The sequence below is a fragment of the Eublepharis macularius genome, chromosome 6 (genome assembly GCF_028583425.1).
Source record: "Eublepharis macularius isolate TG4126 chromosome 6, MPM_Emac_v1.0, whole genome shotgun sequence".
In the NCBI taxonomy this organism is placed as follows: Eukaryota; Metazoa; Chordata; class Lepidosauria; order Squamata; family Eublepharidae; genus Eublepharis; species Eublepharis macularius.
In genome coordinates, this window is record NC_072795.1 from 101,711,975 (window position 1) to 101,730,790 (window position 18,816).

The 18,816-nt window shown below is 42.8% G+C and overlaps 1 protein-coding gene and 1 pseudogene across 3 annotated transcripts in view; both read right to left on the reverse strand.

Annotated features, from left to right (window-relative positions):
* Positions 1-18,190, reverse strand: part of LOC129331811 (protein FRA10AC1) — a 40,498-nt gene extending 22,308 nt beyond the window's left edge. For 2 of the 3 annotated variants that reach the window (XM_054982368.1, XM_054982366.1), the window contains exons 1-4: positions 18,005-18,190; positions 14,859-14,935; positions 13,689-13,778; positions 13,552-13,597 (exon numbers count right to left, since the gene is read on the reverse strand). In XM_054982368.1, coding sequence (XP_054838343.1) covers positions 13,552-13,597; positions 13,689-13,778; positions 14,859-14,935; positions 18,005-18,037 — 246 coding nt within the window. In that variant the 5' untranslated portion in view covers positions 18,038-18,190. The remainder of the gene's footprint in view (positions 1-13,551; positions 13,598-13,688; positions 13,779-14,858; positions 14,936-18,004) is intronic. The other variant, XM_054982367.1, reaches the window with a different exon arrangement.
* Positions 8,893-9,748, reverse strand: LOC129331812 (zinc finger protein SNAI3-like; annotated as a pseudogene).
* Positions 18,191-18,816: the final 626 nt, after the last annotated feature.

Below are 18,816 nucleotides of genomic sequence, written 5' to 3' on the forward strand. Positions count from 1 at the left end.
ATTGGTGGCCGCACTTCTCACTGAGTGGGCTGTTATCCCATTGGGTACTTCTATTTTGAGAGCTTTGAAAGCCTCAGTGATACAAGATTTGATACTGGATTCTTAACATTGACGTGGACATGGATTCGGTTTCGTTTTCTCCGCCGTGTCGGACGCTCCTCTTCGCTGGCTCGAGAGGAAGCGGCCGAGCACCCTGTCCGGGCGGCTGATCTGCGAAGATTAGCCCCCAAAACTCCCAGTGAGGGAGGCTGGGTCCGGGACGCTGCGGGAAGAGCCCCCTGGAATCAATGCGGGGGGTTAATTGCCCGTTTGTCCCTACGGAGGCCGGCGGACGTGCGCAGCGCCTCGAGTGCTGCCGGGCCATGAGAAACGGCAAAGAGCAGAATTAGGCGAGAGCCTACAAGTAAGCGAATTCCTTCTGTTATTACAAGCGTACGTGAAGGAGAGGTGAGATCTGAAGCCAAGAGGGCTCACTCTTCCCCTTTGCTGAGTCTCAAAATTTGGTTGGCGCCCCCCCCCCCAAAATGGCAACAAAGAAACAAAGTCCTGCCCTTGGCAAGTCAGTTTCGGCTGCCTTAAAGGGAGAATCGTTGGAGGAAATTGTACGGAGGGCGGTTGGTGAAGCTATAAAACCCTTTGTTGACAAGCTGAATGAAACAGATCAAAGGGTCGGCTTAATTGAGAGCGAAGTGAAAACCATCAAGGAAGCAGCGGGGGGGGCAGAGAAGTCTGCTCGGGAAAGTGCGTCACTCGTGAAGGCTACGAATAAAGAGCTTAAACTGGTGGAGAATCAGTTGATCGGGCTACAAGTGGAACGAACACAGACAATTTTGCGCCTCCAGAATGTGAAAGAGGAGGAAAACGAGGACTTACGGGGTCTTGTCTCGGAACTATTGGCGACACCCGCGAGGGCAACTAAAGAAGAAGTTAAAAGCGCCATTTTGGAAGCCCGTCGGGCTACTTCAAAGTATGCAATGAAGCGTCAGTTGCCGCGCGAGATCATCATCGATTTTTCATCTAAGAGGATCCGGGACACTATCCTATACAATTCATACAATGCGGATTTGGACTTCTTGGGCAACAAAATTAAGATATTGAAAGACGTCCCATTTCTAGTCCGGAAAAGACGTTTTAAGTATAAAAAGTTCGCAGCTCTTCTGAGAGAACGTGGAATAAAGTACAAATGGTTATTTCCGGAAGGAATCTGGTTCACCCATAAAGATCAAGCCTTTAAGATATTATCAGAAGATCAACTAAGGGATTTTGAGGACAGGAACCCAGAATTCCAGTGCACCAAGCAAGACGAAAAGGAGAAGTCTGAGGGGGAGGGGGAGGAAACGAGCAATGCGGCTGCAGTTGCGCAGAGAGAACTCCGTCCGGGACCCAGGAGGGGAAGAAAAATTTAACTTGAAATTAAATTGTAATTTGCATTTAGTAAGGTCAACCACTCCATCAATATAATATAAAGCTTTAACTTTTGAATAATGGCAGTATGAAGGGAAAACAGAAATGTAGTGTTTAGTGTTTAGTGTTTGTAGGGTACCTTCCCCTTTTTTCCACCCCTCCCTCCCTCTCTCTTTTTTCTTTCCTCTTTCCTATCCCTTGTGTTATTGTAGTCTTTTGTAGTTACTGTTTTGTAGGGTATGTATGTATGTAGTAGTTGTATGTTAGATATTGAAAATAAAAAATTATATATATAAAAAAAAAAACATTGACGTGGACATTTTCTTTCCCAGGTTTGGTGGGGATGTGTTGATTAATAGAGAATCTTACTTGCAGACGTGTTCTGTCCTAGTCAGGGAGACCGTGAGAGATCTCCTGACATCCAGATTGTGCCAGTACTTTTCCTTGGAATGTCTGGAATGTGGACAGAAGGACGAAAGATGGATTTCCTGTGTTCTGCGGAACTTAGAGTAAGCTCTAGAGAGGAAGGTGGGATCAGTATGGAGTCTTACCTTGTCCCTGTGGATGACGCACAATTCTGGTTTGAGTGATACAGCACTAAGCTCTGAAATCCTTCTGGCTGATGTCACTGCGATAAGAAAGATGGTATTTCGTTTTAGCCACTTTAAGGGGATGTCTCTATTCGGTTCGAATGGAGGTTTGGTTAGTGCTGAAAGTAATAAATGGAGATTCCGTGTGGGAAATTGATGGATAGGAGGAGGACTAGTGTTGCTCCTCGAAGGAACCGCTTGATGTGAGGATGATGGGATAGACTGATCTCTCTGTTGAAGGAAGGACTGAGGTTAAGGCTGCTATTTGTTTCTATAGTGTAGCCAGTTTAAGACCCATATTTAGTCCTTCCTGGAGAAATCCCAGTATGCAAAGCATCCAGGTTTTTTTTCTCCTGTGCATTTAATAAAGGCATTCCAAGTTGAGTTGTATATTCTTATTGTCGACTGCTTCCTAGAGGCTAAGAGGGTGTTGACTACCTCTGTGGAATATCTCCTCCAGGTGAGAGGACTCCCTTTTAATTTCCAAGCGGACAGACAAAGCCAATCTGGAAAGGGGTGCCAGATCGGGCCCTGTTGTAACTTGTCTGGTTGTGGCTATGAGAAGTAAGGTGGCTGACATCAGTTGTAGAGTCGAGAACCATGGTCTTCTTGTCCATCAGGGAACAATCACTATTATCTCTGTTTTGTGTTCCATAATTGTCCTTAGGAGTTTGGGGATTATCGGAATGGGAGGAAATGCATATGGCAGACCCTTCAGCCACTGGTTCGTCAGGGCATCTGCCCATTCTGCTTGTGGGTAGAAATATAGGGTCATGAATCTCGGTAGTTGATGACTGAGATGAGATGCAAAGAGATCAATTATTGGGGCTCTGAAGTGATCTGATATCATGAGGAATATTTCCTTCTTGAAGGACCATTCTCCTTGCTGCATAAGTCTCCCTACTTAGCCAATCTGCTTGGATTTTGGTTATACCCTGGATGTGTTCTGCCCGAAGGGATGCCAAGTTTGTTTCTGCCTAGGTGATTATCTTGGTTGCTTTCTTGTGAAGTTGTGAGGACTTGGTGCCCCTTTGTTTATGTAGACTTTTGTTGAGACATTGTCTGTGCAGACTAGGATGTCCCAGTTGGTTATTTTGTCTTTGAAGTGAGTAAGGGCCAGATGAATCACTCTCATTTCTAGGACGTTGATCAGAAGTTGCTTTTCATCCACTGACCAGCAGCCCTGTGTTGGGTATCCTTCCAGTGTAGCTCCCCAGCCTGTCAGGACTTGGAAGTCTGGCTTTCCAGATCGTGTCTTTTTCCATGTGTCACTGGGTGTCTGTTTGAACAAGGGTTAAAAGGTCCTTTTCTGAACTTCTGTCTAGGGAAACCCCAGGAAGACTATTTGGAATTCTGATGGGATCTCGGCAGGACAGGGTTAGAGCAAAAGGACTGAAATGCAAAGGGTTGTCTCTCTGATCTCTTCAATGTTTTAGGGAGTGCCTTCTTCTTATCCCTGGTTTCCACCAAGATCTTTTCCAATGCACCACCGAAGAGTTTGTTCCCCTGGAAGGGATAGGCCATCACTATGAATTTTGAATGCAGATTCGCAGGTGAGGCCCTCAACCGGAGAAGTCTCCTTACTACAGCTGCTAAGGCTAGGCTCTGGAGCAAAAGGTCTGTGCGTTCAGAGTAGCATCCGCTGCAAAAGTGTTGGCCTTAAGGATCCTGGTGGCCCCTTCCAAGAGGCATTTGTTGTTTCCTGGAAGCAACTGTATTAGCTTCCAGATCCACCCCACTCATGCTCTGGACACCATGGAGGCAATGGCAGTGGCCTTGATAGCCATAGCTGTGGCTTTAAGTGCAGTCTCTTCTTTTAAGTGCAGTCTCTTTTTTTCTATGCAACATGTCTTTGACTGTTCCCTGGCCATCTTCGGACAGAAGGTCTGAGGACTGGAGCGCAGCCAATGCAGCATCTATTATCAGCACCTGTAACAATTCATTAGGAAACACAGGTAATGCACGTAATTTCTTAACTGAATTGGGAAATTGTTTATTGGCCGAAGGCCTGGCCCATTCAGCCTTAAGCTGTCTTTCAAATAACTTAGGAAAGGGGAAGACCTTCTCCTGAACATCAGCTTTAGGGAAGAACTCCGTGTTTCCCTTGGGTCTGGATTTATGGCTGTCTGATTTGGCTTCCTCCTCCCTAGAGGATAATTCATGCAATTCTAAGGTGGATAGCATCTTAGAAAGCGGGTATTGGTAGTCCTCAGCCTTAAATAAATGGGCTGATTGTTCTGGAATGATAATCTCCTCCTCCTCTTTCTCAGAGAGGAACACTACCTCTTCCTTGACCTCACTGTCTGAGGATTTTTCCCCTGGCCAGTGGGGGCTTACGTTTGGCCTTCTCTAGGGATTGCTTCTGGACAGGCTTGGTGGGCCATAGTCCCTTAACGTGCCTGCGATTATCCCCTGGTCTAAGAGTAGTTGGGGTGAAGAGGAGGTGGAAGCCCTGTCACTAATGGCAGAGGTCTCAGCCTGACAGAAGTTGGTGATCTCTTCTCTCATGGTTTGTCTAATTAGGGAGAGAAATTCGACAGAGTTTGGAAAATTTGTTTCAATAGCCTTACCTCTCTCTCTTGAGGTGTCCTGCATAGAAAGCAGGCTCTGGCCTATGGAGTTATGGTCAGTTGTGCTGTCTCCCACTGGGAGGTTAGGAAGCACGTTGTTTTACGCCGTTAAGGTTTTGGCACGAATTTCACTCTCCTTTCCCACTAGATTTGTGCCTGCCAGGTGGCGCTGCACTCAGCCACAGGGCAGAGACATATTGCTGTAATGGGCTCCTGCTCAGAGAGATGGGGACTTTGGGAAGCGAGCGAGCCACAAAGGCATGCCAGCACAGGTTCCGTCAGCTCCCAACACTCCAAAGGCAGTTGTCGGAGTATTTTCCTCCCAACATCCTGGAAACTGTCGTCATCATATTTCCTGGGATCCATAGCTGGGAGCAGTGTAGCTCCTCTTGGCCGAGGGAAGCTGTTTAAGAAGGGTAAAAAGCCCAGGAAGGAGAGAGAAGCAGAAAGATGGGGAGGAAATTAGAGCTAAGAATGTATGAAGTTAGAAGGAATGGGAAAGTAGAAAGGAAGAATAAGTAGAGACAGAATTGCCTATCTGTTAATAAATAGCAGAGAGATCTACTATAGAACTGCTCTCCACTGAGGCAGGAACAGAACTGAGATGGGGTGGCCCTCACACCAGATAGGAAAAGGGAAAAATTAATTTCCTGCTTCCCTGATTGGATGGTGGGAACCACCCAAGATGTTCTCTGCCTCAGAGGAGAATTTCACTTTGACAAACCCATTAACGTATCTCATACCTAAACTTGCCCTTGGCAATTTTCTTGTGGATTTCACCAGTATGCTAGCTCAATCTGCCTTATAAAAACTTGACAGCCACACTCAACAATTCAATTTCATTATAAAAGCAATTCCAAAATACACGTTAATATCCTTTAAAAATACTAAGATGATTGAAGAGCATATTCTTCTAATGAGACCTCTTCACCTTACAAAATATAAGTCATTATTCATAGCATGAAAACATAAAACTATATGAAAATATCAAGTTATTCTGAAAACACCTTGCTGAAAAAATTACCACAGTAAAATCACAGTTGAGTAAATTGTTAATGTTTTTGAAACTAAGAAAGTGACATGGATACGGGTAGTTTGCTGCACACATTGTCATTGGATTTTGTATTCCTAGTCCTATTACATTGTTCATTGTAAATCTTATACTGCATGTTCACAATTTTGCTTGCATTGTCATTTGTTCATATGCCAAGCCCTATGAAGCTATCTTATATATTTAGCCCAATATAGACTATCCTGATTGATGCAGAGGAAAGAGAGAAAGAGATGCCATAAACAGCCTCCAAAACAATTCTGGCATCGTAATCAAGGAAGCCGACAAAGGCGGAGCAGTGGTCATCATGGACAAACATAACTACATACAGGAAGCAGAAAGACAACTCTCCAACACAACGTTCTATAAAATACTACCTGCTGATCCTACGGAGCAATACAAAAGAGAACTCAATAAAATATTAAAGACTCTCCCTGTGGACATACAAGAATGCATCCATACGGACACACCCCAGGAACCACGACCAGGAAAATTCTACCTACTACCCAAAATCTATAAACCGGGTAACCCAGGACGCCCCATTGTCTCAGGAAGAGACACTATCACGGTAGGAGTCTCAGGATACATGGACTCTATCCTCAGGCCCTATGCCACCAACACACCCAGCTATTGATGGGACACCACTGACATCCTCAGGAAAATACAGTCCATTGACAACCTACCAGATGACACCATCCTAGCAACCATGGATGTAGAGGCTTTATACACCAATATCCCACATGCAGATGGACTGCTAGCCATAGGGAATACTATCCCGGACAAAACCACAGCACACTTCGCTACTGAACTTTGTCACTTCGTACTCACTCACAATTACTTCGAATTTGGTGACAACTTATATCTACAGATTAATGGCACAGCCATGGGCACACGCATGGCACCACAATATGCTAACATATTCATGGCGGACTTGGAACGCTTCCTCAGCTCCCATCCACTGGAACCACTACTATACTTAAGATTCCTGGATGACATCTTCATCATTTGGACCCATGGGAAGGAAGCTCTTGAGAGATTTCATCAGGACTTCAATAACTTTCACCCTACTATCAACCTAAGCCTGGACCACTCTACACAACAGGTACACTTCCTGGACACCACTGTACAACTACATAATGGACGAATAAATACCACCTAATACCGGAAACCAACAGACCGATACTCATATCTACATGCCTCCAGCTACCACCCTAAACATACCACTCGGTCTATTGTCTACAGCCAAGCCTTACGTTACAACCGTATCTGCTCCAATGCTCTCGACTGAGACTCACACTTAAGAGATTTACAACAAGCATTTTTGGGACTACAGTACCCACCAAATGAAGTGAAGAAACAAATCAACAGGGCCAGACTAGTACCCAGAAACAGTCTGCTCCAGGACAAACCTAAAGGAACTAACAACAGAACACCACTGGTTGTCACCTATAGCTCCCAGCTCAAACCCATCCAACATATCATCAGTGAGCTACAACCCATCCTGGAAAATGATACCTCTCTCTCAGAAGCCCTGGGTGGAAGACCTTTCCTTGCCTACAGACAGCCCCCCAACCTTAAACAACTTCTCACTCACAACCATGAATCGGCCAGCAGAGTCACCAGCACAGGTACCAGGCCCTGCACCAGACCCAGATGCCAGCTCTGCCCCTATATCTACCCAGGGAATACAATTACAGGACCCAATGGCATCAACTACACTGTCTCTGGCTCTTACAGCTGCTCATCCTCCAATCTGATATATGCCCTCATGTGCCAACAATGTCCTTCTGCTCTGTACATTGGACAAACCAGCCAACCTCTACGCAAAAGAATAAATGGACACAAATCTGACATTAGAAATGGAAACGTCCAGAAACCAGTGGGAGAACACTTCAATCTACCAGGACATTCCATCAAAGACTTAAAGGTCGCTGTAGTTCAACAGAAACCTTTCAAAAACAAAATCCAACGGGAGGCTGCTGAACTGGAATTCATACGCAAATTTGACTCTGTCAAGCTGGGACTGAATAGGGACTATGAATGGTTATCACATTATCACAGGTAACAGATTTCCTTTACAGAGGCGGGGTCTGGGGGAGCTCAGTGGCACCTGGCATGGGCTTTCGGGGACCACAGATCTCTTTGTCAGATGCATCTGGCAAGGAGAGCTGTGGTTATCGAAGGTTCATACTGCATTGGAATTGGATGGTCTAGCTGTTTGGCTGCTACAAACTAACAGGGCAAACTCCTTTGAATCCAACTGATCCACACACCAAAAGGAGATGTTTACATATACTAGCAAAGGAATGTTTTGGTTGCTCCCTCCCCCTTCCTCCCCCTAATTGCCTCTTCTCTCTCCTCCTCTTCTCCTCCCTCCTCTTCTATATTTGACCAGTCTCTGTATCATGCATCTGACGAAGAGAACTTGATTCTCGAAAGCTTATGCTACAATAAAATTGGTTAGTCTTAAAGGTGCTACTGGACTCTTTTTGATTTTGCTATCCTGATTGAGAGCGGTTCTTCCAAGCGCTGACAAAGTTCTGTCCAAGTTTCACTACTTAGAGATGCCTGAAGTAAAAAAGATTCAGGGCACAGTAAAGACTAGTGAGCCCCAATCAGGACATTCTGTCAGTGCTATGCATTACAGGCAAGATGAATCACGGGAACGACCAGGTTCTGAAGTCATGGGAATATAAGTGGAAGAAGCTTTGATAGGACCTCAATGGAGACCCAAAGCTGCTTACAACATCATTCTCCCTTTCTCCATTTTATTCTCACAGTCTTGTGAATTAGGTTACAATGGGAGAGAGCTTCCATGGAAGAGTAGGGAATTAAACCTGGATCTCAAAGATCCTAGTCCATCACTACCATTACACTACGCTGACTCTCATTTAAATATCATTTCAAAACATAGGTTATACCTGGCAAACTAAAGATGGTTCAAAGGACACATGAAGGACTGCTGAAGGAACTGGGCAGAGATTGCTTCAAGATGTGAAGAAGGGCTGACAGACTCAGGAAGTGACTGTGGGCAGCAGACTAAGCAAGAGTCTAAAACAGGCCATCAAGACCAACCTCCTTTATAGCTTTCTTGCATGAGACAACCAGCATCCTCCTGACCTAAGAACAGGCCTTGCCTCAACTGAGTCCTGGCATTCCCTGAAGCAATCTGTGACAGAGGCTGAACATCACAACCTAACTCCAGTTTCTACATTGTAGATCTTCTCCATCGTGTCTTGGACAGTTTATTTTTCAGCTAGTCCAGCTCAAAATGAGGTCAGGTTGCAGGGTAGCATCCAGCAGTCTCATGCCACAACAGCATATGACATTCAGGAAAAGAACTTGGAAGAAGCATAATACTGGTATTTCTTGATGTCGGAATGATTATGTATGTGGGCATGGAGGTTGAAGGCCTGCACAAAAACTCGGGTGCAGTGGGAGCAGGTGTAGAGCTTCTCACCTGCGTCTGGCTGTGCCCCTGAAACAGTCAAGGTCAGAGAAGGCTTTACTACAGATTTTGTAAACATGTGCATCTTGAGGGCCGCTAAGCTGGCATGCTCTTTGTTGCAGTATTTGCAGTTGAAATATTTCCTTACTGCTGACTGCAGTTTGCAACGCTGCTACCTGCGTCTGGTTAGAGCTGAAAAGATGTAATAGGTGTGATAGGACTTCTGACAGTCTAGGCATTCTAATCTCTCAGGGAAGTCAGCTGCCCCTCTGGTTCCTCCAGCAGTTTCTCCCTTTCTCACTCTGCTGGGCTGCCCAGATTGGGAGTCTTCTTGCAGGGGGGGGGGTTCAAATACTGATGAAAGGTTGAGATAGTTCAGGTTATGAGAGAGAGGACTGCCTGAGAGTCGGTCTCCCACTGAGACAGGGTCTCCAGCTGCCATAGCCTGAGGCCTTGAGCTAGGAGGGTCTCCTGTAGTCTCACTGCTCTGGTCAGGTGGGCAATGATGCAGCTGCAGTCCCAAAGCCAGCAAGGCTTACAGGGGACAGACAAGCCACACCATCTGAAGGGGGAACACCAGCCCTTGTTGGTCCAACCCATTGCACTCTGGGCACTGCATCTCCTGCCATCTGTGGTTGGGGATGTGGGTGCTAGCTGGCTTCCTGATCAGGAAGGAACACAGCATGGTGGGAGAGGAAAGGCATGAACTGCATTAGTTTGTATCTTTCCAATCAAACCCAGGATTAATAGCTGTATAAAAATGTGCGTCTTCCACTATATAAATATGTGACATTGCACTTTCTCAGAGTTGCTTTACCTCAGGAATCAAACTGATGGGAAGATCACTTTCAACATTTTTCTGGAATGGGGTGTCCTTAGTTGAACTTTGTGTACTGTGTTAATAATAGTGTCTGCAATTCAACAACTCGTGGCCAGTCCTGTAATATTTTGTCACAGTTCCAAGGAAAGCTGCATCCATGCTATATTTGCTTAAGTGCTATATATGCATCCTCATATCCTGATAAATGTTTTATTATACTGGGAAAGTCTGGTTAAAATCCAGTGGCTGCAGTGACCAAGAAAGCAACATTTCTGGAGGATGCTAAACCGAGGTGGCTCTGCTTGGTAACCCACTGGGTTTTGAAGATGTTTCTATAAATGCAGCATTTAGAATTCTGCACATCTATCATGGAAAACAAGTTCTGTTCCTAGCTCTAATCAGATATGATCTGAGAACGTGCCAAGTCATTTTACACACAGCCAGCAATAGAAGGGTGACGTCCTAACATAAAAGTAGCAACAAAGTCTTCTGAGTGCGCAAGGATATACAGAGTGATACCAGAATTCCAGTTCCCAACCTGTTTCAAGAAAACTGTTGTTCAGGAAAACAACAAATACAACTAAGCACAAAGGAAGAACTACATAGCGTACACAGCATTTTTGCAGCACACATGATACATGTTATATCATGTATGATGAATTAGGAACATGTCTTGTCTTTGCAAAACATGCAAATCCCTTTTTCATTTCATTAAAAAAGTATTGGGTGTGAAACAACAATAGCATTCTCCTCATTATTGGTTAGTGTTTTGTTTGTGCAATATTTTTTTTTCAGAATGGTACTTTAAAAATTGCAGAAAATTTAGAGACATACCAGAAAAAACAGAAAGACCTGGGGTTTTTTTTAGTAAAGGGGTGGTCAGAAAGCTGGTGGTACCAGATTTAAAAATATAAGGAGAACAGAGAACATTTATTAGTAAAAGGCAACATAAAGAAATTAAACTCTGCAGGAGAGGAGACTTTACCTGCCCAGTTAAACAGAGAGGTAGCTCTGGAAAGTGGAGAGATCCCTGGTCGGGTGTGGTTGGAAACTGCCTTTGGAGACTTTATGATTCAGTTAACAAAAAAAACTGAAGGAAAGCACTGATCTTGGAAGAGAAGAGGTTTGGGGTATTAGCAAGTGAATACCAGCATTCTTAAACCCAAAAGAAAAAGAGAATACTAAAAGAAAGTGTACTGGAGTATTTGAGGAAAAACGGGAACAAAAGCCTCTAGATATAGGAATTTAAGTATCTGTGAAGAGCATAAGAACTAAAGTCTGTGCATGTGCTGATTTTACCTCAGAGATCTGTATGCTGAATTACCTCTGAAATTTTCAACTCCTGATTTCACCTGACCTTTCCCCTCTAAAATAAATAATTACTTTTGAATGTTAAAAACACCTCTAATGCCATTTCTGCTGTTTAAGGACAAAGAGGGAAAGAGGGAAAGGGACCGTCATAACAACATTTAAAAATTGTTACATTTTATAGCAGCTAAGAGTGCCATAGTGACAGTATGGAAATCAAAAAGACTACCAACAATTGAGACTTGGTTTTCTAAAGTTTGGAACCATTTTATATTAGAAAAAATAAGTAATGACATACAAAATGCAGAACACTTCACAGAAAATACTGGTTTTATTGAAAAATGGCTCCCATTTCTGGAATACATTGAAGAGAATAATCTGCAACCTAAATCAAAAATTTTACAAGTTATAACAAACAATGGATACCTCTCTTTCTATTAAACTAGTAGTATAATAATGTAACTACATGGATATATTTATGACAAATAATAAGAATACAAGACTAACTTTGTAATGCACACTGATCTTTTAATCAGATTTGTAATGACGTTTATTGCTTGTAAGTTATTTGTTGCAACAAATGTTTCAATAAAAGAAAATTTATTAAAAAAAATTGTTACATAAATTCTTTCATTTTAGCTATTTAGCTTGCCTGAGGGGCAGCCAGAGTAGAGTTCATGATTAACATACTTTATTTAAAAGAGTTACAATGAGCTTATCAGATTAGATCCATGAAAAACTTTCCACTTACGCTAGAACTCTTGCAAAAGAGAAAACACAAGAAAAAGACCAAGGTAGCCACTTGCACTAAGTCAAACCTATTGTATCTCCGCCTGCATTTCTGCTTGTACAAGATCTTGTGCACCAATTTCTAGACACCATGATATACAGGGAGGAGAGTGCTAAGTGTTGCATAAGATCTTGTGCAAACAGGACTGCACTAAGTCCGTTTCCATTTGTGCATCACTGGATCCAAGTCACTGACTGTACCGTTTGTCTTTTGTGGCTAAAAGTGCTTGACAAACCTATTAGGATAGTGATCCTTAGGCAAGTGGCAGAGATCCACTTGCCAGGTCATGAGTGCTTAAAAGACATCTTTTTTGCTGCTTTTTTGGAAGGACCTCCTGCTAGTTCACATGCACAGAGTGCAAGGGCATCCTCTTGCCTATCTCTCTTTACATGCACACTGCAAGAAGTGGCAGGAGGGCAAGGCAAAGTCACTTAACAGCAGAGGGGATGTCTAGCACAGGAAGGTCCTACGTACAAAAGCTCTCCCTTACCTTTTCTCTTTCTTTCTCCTAGTAGAGGTCAGTCACCCCTGCTCGTGTTCTACATACATGCTTACACTGTGGAGTCACCTCTCCATGAAAACTCTCTCTTGCCTTCCTTTTCTCCCAGTCCTGCATTGTCCACCCATGCCAATGGTATGTACATGTACTTCTAGCACATGTACCAAGAAGGGACTTGGTAAGAAATCCCTTCTTACCAAGAGAGATTTTTCTTAGGGTAGGCAGGCTGCAAACATGGGTACAGAACACTGGATGACTGGTGGGGGTGTCCAAATCTGGCTGGGAGAGAGACAGAAGACAAGGAAGAACTTTTATGGGAAGGGTAGGCCCCAAACCTACCTGTGCTGGCTTGTTCTTCTCTACAGTTAACCTCCTGGTACTAAGCTTGTATTTCCCAATCTTGGCTCTCTTGATCAGCTGCCTGTGGTCCTGCACCTTGGCACTGTTCAGGTTATAATTATGGTTTCCCCTCTTCCTATCATGTGCTTGATATCATGTGATTTCCTGTTATGGGGTGGTGACATCTCATGTCTTGTCATGGTCTTGCAGCTCAGTAGGTCCCACCTTATCATATGGGGGATACAGATGGATCCTAGGCTTTGGATCCTTGTATTAGGACAATTATTAGGTACGTGGTTTTCAAAAATGTTTTCTTCTAATGTTTATCATGACATTAATACAGGCACTGACCACCCAAACTAGAAGCTGTAGAAATACATTCTGGGTGGAGGTATAATGTTTGACTAACTGAGCAAGTTAGCCCAGTTCTTCCTGTTTGTTCATATAAAGAATGTCCTTCCAGTTCAATATCAATGTTACATCCTGCCACTTGGAGTACCACTATGGTTACATTTTGGCAGCCTCCATGTACAGTGAGTAATGTTTGAACTTGTCCTTAGAAAGAATGATATTGGGTATGCTTTCATGTCAAGAAGAAACATAACTTTCCCTGACTTTGTGCAGGGAAATCACTACAACTTACTAAATATAAATGTAATCCCACTGAAATTTTTCTTTCAGAAAGATTTTTCGTTCAATATGTTATCGATAGAATAAATATTTAAAGGATACAGCATCCATTGCTATTAAATGAAATCTTCGATTTCTTGCTTCTTCCCTAATAAAATAAATTATTATTCCAGTTGCACAAACCAAGTGTGTTCTCTGGGGGCGGGGAGGGGTAAAATCTGGTAAATATAGTACAGTACCTGTCCCATTCATCTGTTGCCACCTGTCTGTGCGCCACCTTGCTTTGTTTTTCTTTCTGGAAGGGCTTTGTAAGTAATGCATCTTCACTGCTTGTCACACAGAAGAAGAAAAAGCACATAATTTTTAAAAAAGTTATCACTAATTTTATATATGTATATGCACCTTATACTCAAACATTTGCATATGAAATGTTTAGTATTAAAAGAAAAGCTAACTAGTTTTACGAGAGGGATACTTAGGTGGAGGATGGTGGGCCAGTTCTCACCCAGTTACCTTCCCAGTCCTGGGCTGGCAACAAATTCAATGGTTTCCTCCTTACATTTTTCTTAAGTGTGGGTTGCTTGTTGCTATTGATTGATTTCCAAACAGACCTTAGGGAACAAGCAGTGTTCTTGATAATGAAGTTAGAATCAAGAAAAGAGTGTCTGAGCATCTGCAGAATACCTTTGCTTTATTGCTGAGTACCCACAATGGGCCCTTAGACATCTGAGATCAGAAGGAAGGACATTCAGGACAGAAATTTAGCACCATGTGGATTTTTCCATAAGAATCATTAAAAAAAAAGTATGACCATGTAGTTACTTAGTTTGTCCAGCATGCAGGACAAGTTATGCCAGGACTGACTCTCAGCATAACAGTTAATGCATCCAGGTAGGTGTGTTTGGAATCAAGTAGTCATGGTGAGCTGCTGCGTATCTTCTCTGAACCACTTGCCAGTTTTCCCAGTGATTGCACCTCTAGTCAATACAAAGACGGAGCATTCGGAAATACGAAACAAGCAGCAGCAGCTCATACCCTTCAAGCACAGGCCTTGTTCTTACATAGCCTGCCACCAACTTGGCCTGAACTCTTGATCAGTAACTTAATTAAGCTTGCTGAGAACTGGCACGAAGGAAGAACAGAAAAAAAGATCAGCCAGTCCTCCATGCTGTACTTGGAGAAATGAAGCACAGAACTGCAAGACATCAAATGACATGCATCCACCAGATGGACGTGGCAAATCTCCTCCCCAGCTCCTCAGAGACAGCAGGCTCTGTCAGAAAAGTGGCAGAGGAATCAAAAGTGTGTTTATTTATCTTGAGCAGTTTGTACTGGTGGAACCATGACAGTGCACTACAACATGACTTCACTTACATGTACATTACAGTACCATTAGTACAATGTGTTACCTTTTTCTCTCCCGGTCAGATTTCTTGCTAGTTTCATCATCGCTGAAATCAGAATCATAGTCCCCATGACCGAGGATCTGGAAAAAATTAATTAAAAAAGTGTGTTTTAAATTTAATGAAGGTTCACAAGACAGTGATATAAAAGGCACTGCTGCCCACCCACTGTAAAAAAAACTAGAAACATTTGTGGTTAGCAAAGTGAAACTATGAAAAGCCTAACATGCAGGCTTCACGAGCAAGAGGAGAGGGGGAGGCATCAGCAGATTTTGCTGTCCTCAGCCCAGGACAACAGAATGCACAACAATCCATTCTTCCCACTCATGCTCTGCCATTAGGAGTATCTTAGGAGGGGACTAGGGCAGCAATGGCAATATACCTCCCCTTTCAGAATCTACACTTCCCGTCTGCGCCCTGGTCTAAATACATAGCAAGGCCAGGTGGGAATGAAGTAGTAAATTCTGATGTTGTAGAATGAATTCTACAACTTCAGATTGCACATAGCAGGCCACATTTGTCAATTCTTCCTTATATAAATCCAGGAGTTAGCCATGTTAGCCTGTAGTAGCAAAATAGTAGAGTCCAGTAGCACCGTTAAGACTAACCAAATTCATTGTAGCATAAGCTTTTGAGAGCCACAGCTCTTTTTGTCAGATGCATCTTCGTCAGGTTTTTCCTTATATAAAAGCCTCCCCCCAAAAGGAAACAAACACATAAGGCTAGAACTTTTCTCCTCATGTTTTTACTTCAGTGTGGTTTTTTTCCCTTGAAAGGCAGCATTAAAAAATGGCACATCCCATCTGAAGTTCATTTACCATCTCATTCTGCTGCACATGCAGACCTGGCCGTAGACACAAGTGGGGGGGGCAGGTGGGATGTATAAGTACTAAAGTGACTGGATTTCTAAACATTTCCTTCCCAATTAGAAAGGAGTATGGAGATTTTTTTTATATTGTCACTCCTTCTCAGCTAAAGCTTCCAAGTAAGAAGCATAATGAACTACGTATATTCTACTTTTTTACCTGAAAGGAGAGATTAAGTGGTGCCAATTAATAGATAATAGAATAATGTTGTTTCAACATGGTCCAGATACTCCCTACAAAAGGAGGTACAACAGAATTGGCACCATTCATATGCCTTCACATTACAATATTTAGCAAATCAGGAGTCAGACATGACAAGGCAATGCCTAGGCAATAAGGGTCAGTTCATAGAGTTAGATTTCCACAACAAACTGGTAACATCAGTTCTTTTTTAGTCAGGCACACAGCTACAATTATATATGTAGAAAGAAGAAAAATACTTCAGAATTAAAATATGGAATTTATTAACTAGGAGGAATGGAACATATTAGCTAAGAGAGTTGTTTTAAAGATTGTGCAATACTTCTTCCTCATACATACTTCAGCATCCAGTTTCAATTTGTTTAAGAGAAAGGAAGCAAAAAAAATCCCCCAAAGTCATTCTTGATTATTTAAATCTCATATACTTTGAAAAATGCCTTACACTGAGCAAAGAATAATTCCCCCAACTATCAATGCAAGTTATGGGTGAAATGGGGGGAGGAGGTGAGGAAATTTAGTTTGGTCCTTCGATCCTAAACAGTTACTGAAGTCAGTGGGTTTAGAAGGGATTGTATTGTAAGACTGTATCAGGCATCTGACGAAGAGAACTTGATTCTCGAAAGCTTATGCTAAAATAAAATTGGTTAGTCTTAAAGGTGCTACTGGACTCTTTTTGATATTGTAAGATTATAAGACCAGACTGACATACTTATTCTATGTGTCTGAAGATGGTGGTCCAATTAGGACAGCCTCAGTGTCATTAGGATATCTTTCCTATAAACTAGTCCTTCAGCAATTTCTATTACCCCGTTCTTATTGAGCTTTCTCCGCGATGATAAAAGTAGGGCTACCTTTCTGCTCTGGATGTTTCCCACCCCTTGGGAATGGCAATCCATTACTCTATTATTCCCAGAGGTGTGGATAAAGGATGATTTACTCTTGCAGTTTATTCTGTTACGGTTTTCAATAGCTTCTGTTTGTTTTTCTATAATATTTTAAACCTGATCTAATACAGGACACATATGAATTGTAACAAGATTGAAGCAGTTCTGTAACAAGGTACATGGATTAACCATCTTTTAATATTCTTCTATGAGTCTATCATAAACTCACCAATGTTACCTTCACCATAGTTTTAAAAAGAGTAGCAGAAGGAAATGTTTTCCTCCTTTTACTATACCCATATGAGTAATGTTAGAATTCCAATGAGAAATAGCAATTATGAAAATCCAACCAGTGAAAAAAAGTTCTGCAGAACAAATTGGACCACAAACATATGATCTTCTATATATAGTTTCATATCACTGTTAATAAGGCCAACACTAAATGAATCTTTTAAAGTATATGTGAATGTTATTGGTGCATAATGGAAAGCAGAGGAAACTTTTTTAATGTGCTTATTACATTGTACTCCACTCTTCCTCCACGAAGTTAAGGGAGGCATTTTATACTCACAATAACAACATGAAGTACACACAACCAATCACCAAGGTGACTTCATTGGGTGAGCAGTTACACTCAGGCCTGAATCCAGATCCAACACTACCAGTGCAATACTGCACAGCAAGGAATAAGTCTGAATAGAGTTTTTGAACATCATGCCACACAAATCACAAATTATTACAGCTGAATTACTGACCCAGATAAAATAACAGGTACGTTTGGTGCTCGAGTGGAAAGGCTTTATATTCGAATTTCATAAACGGGCAACACAAACACCGATTCAAGCTTCATTCCAGGTCCAGGCTGGGAAATTCCTGGAGTTTGGGGGGTGAAGCACGGAGAAGGTGAGGTTTGGGGAAGGGAGGAACCTCAGTGGGGTACAATGCCATTGATTTCACGCTCCAAACCAGCCATTTTCTCCTAGGGAACTAATTTCTATTGCCTGGAGATCAGTTGTAATTCCGGGAGATCTCCAGCCACCACCTGGAGGCTGGCAACTCTATGCAGCCAGTAAGTCTTCAAGCCTGTTTAATTAGGGGAAATGAAGAATGCCCGACCCTCGGGGTGTAACATCCCCGACCCCACTTCTCTCTGACGGTCTGAGCCCTGCGCTTCCTCTCGCGGCAAAGGGCGGCTACTCACAGCACTGGAGAGCTTCATCTGGGACGACTCCATACCGCCAAGCCTGCCTGCGGCAGGGCGGCCTCACTTGCTTACAAAACAAGAAGAACCGGAGCGATTAGGCCTCTGCTCAGCGGCGTCCCTCAGCAAGAAGGGCCCTGTCTGAAACTGCGGTTGAAGACCGAGGGATCCGGGCAGCAAAAGTGCCGTAGCACTCTCTTCTCTCGGAGGAGAGTTCCCGTCAGACTTTTTGTCTAGGCGTAGATCCAGAGGAGCTAGCCGTGTTAGTCTGTAGTAGCAAAATCAAAAAGAGTCCAGTAGCACCTTTAAGACTAACCAATTTTATTGCAGCATAAGCTTTCGAGAATCAACTTGATTCTCGAAAGCTTATGCTGCAATAAAATTGGTTAGTCTTAAAGGTGCTACTGGACTCTTTTTGATTTTGTCTAGGCAGTGCTACTTTAAGCTGTAGGAGAGTGGAGGCTGACCCCCGAACTAAGCTGTATGATACGTGCTCCTCCAAACGTTATTTTGGGGTGCAGAGCTTGCCAATTTCCCCCAATATTTTGTTTAGATTTGTGAATACGGAAGTAGGAACTGTGAATAAGGAACTTCAACTTCTTCCTGAAAGGAGCAAATGAGGATCTTTTCTCTGTAGCCCCTGCTCAAAGTCTAATTTTGATCAGGAAGCCTCTTTAGTAGTTTAATATTGGTTTGTTAAAGTTAGATACATCAGTGTATTAACGGCCTATTTGAGGAATATGAATTTGGTGCGTAAAAGCAGAATCTGAATGTAGTTTATTTTCAGTTCTGTTTTGTACATTAGCAGTATA